At 41.3% G+C, this 6,729-nt stretch overlaps 1 protein-coding gene across 1 annotated transcript in view; it reads right to left on the bottom strand.

Annotated features, from left to right (window-relative positions):
- Positions 1–298: 298 nt before the first annotated feature.
- Positions 299–6,729, bottom strand: part of LOC311350150 (protein CC2D2B-like) — a gene marked incomplete at both ends in the record, with an annotated part of 8,635 nt that continues 2,204 nt past the window's right edge. The window contains 25 exons of the mRNA XM_084470168.1: positions 299–520; positions 758–935; positions 1,114–1,172; positions 1,274–1,390; positions 1,476–1,610; positions 1,742–1,855; positions 2,052–2,141; positions 2,275–2,481; positions 2,588–2,614; positions 2,717–2,881; positions 2,991–3,089; positions 3,245–3,341; positions 3,430–3,539; positions 3,814–3,901; positions 4,015–4,179; positions 4,261–4,355; positions 4,453–4,545; positions 4,637–4,852; positions 5,050–5,164; positions 5,441–5,576; positions 5,682–5,838; positions 5,967–6,144; positions 6,248–6,414; positions 6,502–6,565; positions 6,673–6,729. The exon at positions 6,673–6,729 is cut by the window's right edge and continues 78 nt beyond it. Coding sequence (XP_084326294.1) covers positions 299–520; positions 758–935; positions 1,114–1,172; positions 1,274–1,390; positions 1,476–1,610; positions 1,742–1,855; positions 2,052–2,141; positions 2,275–2,481; positions 2,588–2,614; positions 2,717–2,881; positions 2,991–3,089; positions 3,245–3,341; positions 3,430–3,539; positions 3,814–3,901; positions 4,015–4,179; positions 4,261–4,355; positions 4,453–4,545; positions 4,637–4,852; positions 5,050–5,164; positions 5,441–5,576; positions 5,682–5,838; positions 5,967–6,144; positions 6,248–6,414; positions 6,502–6,565; positions 6,673–6,729 — 3,151 coding nt within the window. The remainder of the gene's footprint in view (positions 521–757; positions 936–1,113; positions 1,173–1,273; positions 1,391–1,475; positions 1,611–1,741; positions 1,856–2,051; positions 2,142–2,274; positions 2,482–2,587; positions 2,615–2,716; positions 2,882–2,990; positions 3,090–3,244; positions 3,342–3,429; positions 3,540–3,813; positions 3,902–4,014; positions 4,180–4,260; positions 4,356–4,452; positions 4,546–4,636; positions 4,853–5,049; positions 5,165–5,440; positions 5,577–5,681; positions 5,839–5,966; positions 6,145–6,247; positions 6,415–6,501; positions 6,566–6,672) is intronic.

The raw sequence follows: 6,729 nt of genomic DNA, 5'->3' as shown, positions 1-6,729 counted from the left end.
TTCTTTTTTTCCTCGGGGAGGAGGATGGGGGTAATGGGAAAAAACAAGTCATTTCTGTACACAGAATATGAAAGTATTTTGCTGTCCACTTCTATCATGCAACTTTTAAATAAAAAAATAAAAAAAACTTTGATTGAGGTCTCATGCATTTCATATATACTTTAAATGCATATTAATTAAAAGGTAGAGAATGCTTAGAATTTGTGCATACATTTAATCAATGTTTTTGTGTCAAACATCCCGAGAATCTGATCAACATTCCCATTTAGTTCTGTGCACTGGTGACCCAAATATCTTCTCAGTCGTGCTCTGCTGCAACATAACAGGCTCCCTGCCGGCTTTTGACCAGCCGAGCTAAGAAGACCCATGTGGACAGGATGTAGTTTGGGTAGGGGCGGATGTACACAGCCAAGGCAAACAAGGTCTCTGGGATCTCTGTGCTGTGGATCCCTGTGTTGTAGACTGTGTCTACCAACGTGTTCATGTCTCGGAAGGGCATATGAAGAGGGAATCCAGTTACCTAATGAACCCACAAACCAAAGACCCAATTTCGTATTGGGGCCAACAAACATTCTGGATGATCCAAAATTCCACAATAAACAAGTGATTTTCAATAGGGATAGAAGTCTAGTGGGTAATGTAATCATCAGCCATGGAATCAGATCACAACAAGTCATTAAGATAAGATGATTAAAAAAAAGGTTACACTGGTGGATTACTAGCAAAACGAGCAGGCTCTTAATACAACTATGGTTACCTTGTAGTTTGTCATGGTCTCCAGAACCTTGTTTGTCTCTGTCAGGACAGATTCAGAGGACCGGGCTCTCTCCAGGAGCTCCAGGACTTCTCTGAGCATTGCAGAGCATTTGGAGTTCCAACGAGTGATGTGAGGGAGCCTCCACTCCATAATGCTGTTCTTCAGCTTGACTTCCACCCTTGGACAGAAGATATCCACAGGATAGCAGCCCTTCTTGTGAATCAGCAAAAAATGTGATTTGTGAAAGTGTGAAGTGTGAAAATGTGGTGCTCTCAGCTGATACACCCATAATGTAATATTGATAGAGTAGACTGTACTAGGGCTCAAAAAATCGTATTTGTGAACTCTAGACCTACCTCCTTTGGAGGGCATACACCAATTCCATTTCAACAGGCCGGTATTTCACCTGAATTGGCTTGAGAAGATGCATTTTATAGAGGCACCTCAAAGGTATATGAGGTTCTTTGTTCAAATTAAGGCAAATACAATTTTCAGACTCTTCAATAAATGGTTTACCAATCTAGATGTTGCAGCTTGAGAACCATTTAGGAATAAAGCCTTCCAAGAGCCTGCGTCTGACAAGTCAAAGTTGATGACCGAGGTCAGCTTTGTGCGTTGGACATTAAACCACACCTAAAACACATTCATCAGTGTTACTTTGGATCTTTGTCATTATACTACATGTGCTAAACAGCAGAGCATGAGCAGCTACCCTTACATTATGGCCATTCACAAGGCCGTCCACCGTCTGCAAAGGGCAATGCCTGTCACATTTGTCATAGTGCTTTCCATCCCTGGGGTTCCAAACCAAGTATGTATGGTTGTTTTTGGTGAGAATGTAAGACGTCTTTCTCTGTAGAATATATTTAGCTTTTAATTTGCATAAAAATAATGACAAAAATATTGTGATTCTGGTATAGTTTTGTGTAGGCCTGAACTAAGTATAGTAGTGATAATCAACATAATAGCAGTGTAGATGGCTACCTCAAGGACCGATTTTCCCAGTAGCAGCCACGCCTCCACTTGCTGGTAGTGGAAGAGGTTACACAGGAGTACAGCCAGGCTAATATGGTTGCCCACTGCTAGCTCCAGGCACTGCTATAGAATTGTCAAACACATCAAGTCCACAGTGATCTTAAAGGTAAACTCAACAACTGAATAAAATATCTTCACTGTTGGGAACTTTCAAGAGTTATGTTTGAGGCCCACATCGGAGTTTGCTCTACACATAATCTGGGTCAAAGCATATTTGGAAAAATGTGTAAATGTTTATTCAAGTGAATTATGTGTGTACCTCTGAGGAGAACCACATGTCCCTGCTGTTTCCAACATCAGAGAGTAAGGGCACAGTTGGAATAAGGGACACAAACGTTGCCAGTATATCCTAGTTTACATGATCCAAATTCAATCAAAAAGACACCTTAGTCATACAGTCTCAAGAAAGAACATTTAACATTAACATTAAAAGTTCTTTCCAGCTGTGTGTGCAATTCTGACTATTTTTCATCAGCCCTTACTAAAGCAGTTTTGCTGTTGAGTGGAGTGTCCTGCAGTATTTCCTTTGGAGGAGCGAGTGGTCCAAAGAACCTGGTAGCCAGGACCAGTCTTCCGTCAGAGTTGAAGACAGTGGTCGATACCCATTGCCGCTCCTCACTGGCGGCTCTGCACTGGCGCTCAAACTCAAAGTACTGCTTCAGCAGCCCCTCCTCTTCGTCACTGGGAAACTACATACAGCCTTCACAATAAGCACTCAACTAAAATAATATATATATATTTCTAATTATTATTCTGGATTATTTATAAATAATATAATGTCTATCTTGTACACACCAACCACTGTGAAATCTGGTCTTCGTCCTGAACAAACAAAGGTATTTTGCATAACAGGGTTAGGGTTAAATGTTCAAAATTGGTTATAGCTATGCATCCACTTATCCAACACTGTCCATAGAACCCTACTCTGGCTGATAGCTCAGTAGCTATGGAGACAGGTGGGTCCAGAATTATGAAGACTTCCAGGGAGCTCTCCTCTGTCCGAACTGCCTGGTCATTGAAAAAAACATCCTCCTGCCAGGTGTAGCCAAGCAGAAGTGGAGGCTGGCCAATGGGTAGTGACTCACACACCTTAAAACAATTTGAAGACATATTGGTCCTGCTATCCATCAGTGGTCTGGTTTGACGTAATCTTTGTGAACTAATGTCGGTATGTGCACACGTTTGTGTGTGACCTCACCCGGGACTGCTGCAGCAGCGTTTTGAAAGGTATGGTTACAGAGCCAAGCCATTGTCTGCCAGAGAACACCTGTGCTCCGCAGCCTTTCAGTACATTAGTCTATAATTCATAGAGAGTCCCGCAGGTAAAGAGCAGAGAGAGAAGAAGAAAGTAATTACCAACAACGTAGTCATGGATGGAAATAATCTCTGGTTATTTCAGTTATGGATTCTGATTGCTTGAGATGTGTACCAGCTCATGAAAGCTCAAGATACCTCAACACGTTGGAAGGAAATGTTATCAAACATATTTATGACAATGTCATTTTCTGCACTAAAAAGCCCTGCCATGCTGTAGTCCCCTTCTTTGGCCCTGCAATTATATAGGAGAGCATGATATATGAGCTTCTGTCTGCTATATGAGAAACACTCTGTACAACAAGTAAAAGGGATAATATTACCTGAAGTCAAAGGTAAAGTCCTCCTTCCAGTGTGGATTAGGTCCCTGCCTGACACAACTCTTATATGTGATCTCCTGAAACCTTACCTCAAAGAACGGCTGAACATCAACCTGTTAATATTATTTGATTAATAGAGGCACTATAAATGTTACGTGCAATACAGTAATGTTTAAAAAACAAAAAGAAGCAATAAATACTGTTACATAATAAAAAAAACGGAGAAACACGGATCTTATGGTTATTTTGTATTTGAACCTATATATTTATATATATATATATATATATATATATATATATATATTCAAATATATATACATATATTAAGCCATATAAGGGACCCAATTTGTGGCTCTGTGTCAGATCTTCTGAAAAACTTGTTTTTACCTGAGGAACAACTTCTTCCTCAGAGAAGGTTGCCCTGTTGGTATTTGCAGGCAGCTCACAGCAGAATACATTTCTGGTCCGAATCTTTCTTCAGAACCAAAAGAAAACAAGCAACTGTACATGTTTTCTGGTGGTCACCCGCAGCAGACCTACCAGCTGGAGGCTAGAGATGTGTTCATGCAAGTGAGGTGGAGACCATACTTGAGGGGCTCTTTCTGTCGGACCGGCAGCCCCCTGGCGCTGTTGACAGTCACCCGGACCTTAAGGTGTGTGTCCGCGAGCATGGAGCTGGGAACCCACTTCCTTGTTGTGGTCCTTTTAGGGTTTAGAGGACGCAGTCCCCTGAAGATATCCCAGCTGGACTTCCTGCTCCCATCAAGGACAACATTTGTTATCCAGCACAACAACACAGATGTGTTCAAACTCACAAAATCACACAAAGCTTACTTTTTTGGGTCAGCCTGATGGTGCTCATCAACAATGTCGGAGAGCTTGTATTTCTTCCTGATTTCATAAATTCTTCTCTTTGCTAAATCTATCATCTTACATAATACAGAAAAAACAAGAGATTTACTTCCCAAGTTATGGAAATTGCCAGTGTGATCTGGATGTACAATGTGTGCCAGAACAACAGTGCACCTTCTCAGTTTGTTGAATATTGTGCAGTTTGTGACTTGTGATTGGGTCCTCATCTTCCTCCACAAGTGAAATACGTGGAACTGCAGAGTACTCCTAAGCAGCGCCAGAACATAAGACTCATGGGTTTACACAAGGAAATTGCCTCGGAATCATTGCAATGATAAGCTACAAGATGTAATGAAACCTTCTTAAAATGTGTTGTTACAGCAAACATGGAGTCTTTGATTTCGTCGTTGTGCAGTGGGATAGCCTTGGGCGGAGCTGTACGACAACTCCTGGCCCTAATGAGCTCAAACCGCTGGGACTTATCAAAGTCCTCCTCTGTGGTGAAGTCAAACTCCTCTTCACAGGCGTACATGTGAAAGCATCCCATTACTCCATCTCTCCTCTCACAAGCTTCCTGCACTCCAAACAAATATAGCATAGTTCATGTAGTATCGGGTGCTCCCACATTGTTTCCTGTTATACATGGGGATATTTGTTGAGCAGCAGGGGATGCAGCCCTGAATGAACAAAAGACAAAACCTACAAGGGAAAACCTTGTAGGTTTGAGCACTTGACATTTACATGCCGGTAAATGTCATGAGCCACACTCACCCTGAGGAGCCCTTGATTTTCTGTGTTTGCTGGGTGGTTAGGATCATAGTTTACGTTCCTAAGCCTGCTTAGTTCTTCATTTGTATGGTTCTTCAACGCTTGGCAAGTATAGGAACTGAATATAAATATAAATAAAATAAATACAATTGGATGGTACATCGGTGTAGACATTTATACACAACATCTGGTACAAATCATGAAATTGAATGCAGTATTAATGTATTGATTGATTAAACACAGTTATAAAACACTTAATTAACTCCACAAAAACACCAAGATAACCAACACATTGGCTATGAATGTCTATGAGTTTTGATACAACAAAATGTCTTATTTTGTTGTTATTATTGTATGAAAAATAAAGATGATATCATAATGTTTTTTTACTCACTTGGTAAAATTGGTTTTAATGGCTTTTGGAGCCGTGGGGAAGCCAGACTCCTCAACAGCCCAAGAGAGACCATAGGTGAGCCTTCCAGAGGTCAATAGATATGCTGGTTGCTTGTCATTTAGTATACTTGTGACATCTAATGATAAGAGAAAGACAAACTTGAAATACTCTACGCCTTTGCTTTCTTCGCTTTAATATAATTTGCTTTGAATTGTAATTAATGGTAATGGCTGTTACTCACTGCTCCCAACCCCCTCATAGTATGGCTGGACTACTTGTTTGTTGCTGAACTCTATAGTTTCCAGGAGGGAAGTGCAGCTTGACACCACATTTCTGTCTGGGATTGGCAAATATACTTTGGCCACCTCAGTGCTCTTTTGTCCTGAGGTCTCACAAATCTGAAATTTCAAGAAGAACAATATTCCCATTCTGAGGTGATTACATACACATATCAAAACTGGGGGATTGAAGCCCTTTGAGGCTGCGATTGGGAAGGGCTCTACAAATGTGCATAGTGTCCACATACCTGCAGCATTATATTCTCTGAGCTGTGCATTATGCGTATGTGAAAGATCTGCTGGATGTTGACTCTGAATTCACTGTCTAAAGACGCTGGATCTGAGAAGGATACAAGCTTCTCATTGTAGAATATTTTCACTGTTATCTTGCGGTGCAGCAACTCATATCTCCTGATTTTTTCATCTCTAAAAGCCAAAAGCAACAAAGCAAATGGAATTTCAGCTTTGGGTGAAATTCCTGCCAAGACTAAACCAATGACTAATGTTGTTTTGTTAATGGTGGACTTACAGGGGGCAGCTCAGTGATGGGGTGACGAATCTGCTTCTGGAAAGAACAGCGATCAGATCACTATACAAGGTGGCTGGATTGGCCTGCTCCACAGGGCCTGAGGAAGCCTTCTCATCCTGGTCATGGTGCTCAATGAAACGCTGCTTGACAATCCCATCATCTGTAGTCTGTAACAGGCAAACCATTAAATTGGATGCACTGGTGTACACCCCCATACAATGCATCAACAACATCTATCCCTGCCCATGTATTACCACAAATATTTCTTCTGGCTTTCCACTCAGAGTTGCTGATTTGTTCCCACCCATGTCTTTGAGTCTGTTTAGAGGGGAATGAGGGAGTTAAGAACCAAAGTATTTCCAAAGGATGACTAAAGGGGATTGACCACAACAGCAACAATATGTAAAACAAACAAGGACGTGCACCTGTGCAGCTGCAATTTGACAGTTGTGCTTGTGAACGCATTTTCTGCTCTGTGTTTT

This window comes from Micromesistius poutassou (genome assembly GCF_964030765.1).
Source record: "Micromesistius poutassou genome assembly, chromosome: 7".
Classification (NCBI taxonomy): domain Eukaryota; kingdom Metazoa; phylum Chordata; class Actinopteri; order Gadiformes; family Gadidae; genus Micromesistius; species Micromesistius poutassou.
This window is presented reverse-complemented; position numbering and strand designations above follow the sequence as displayed.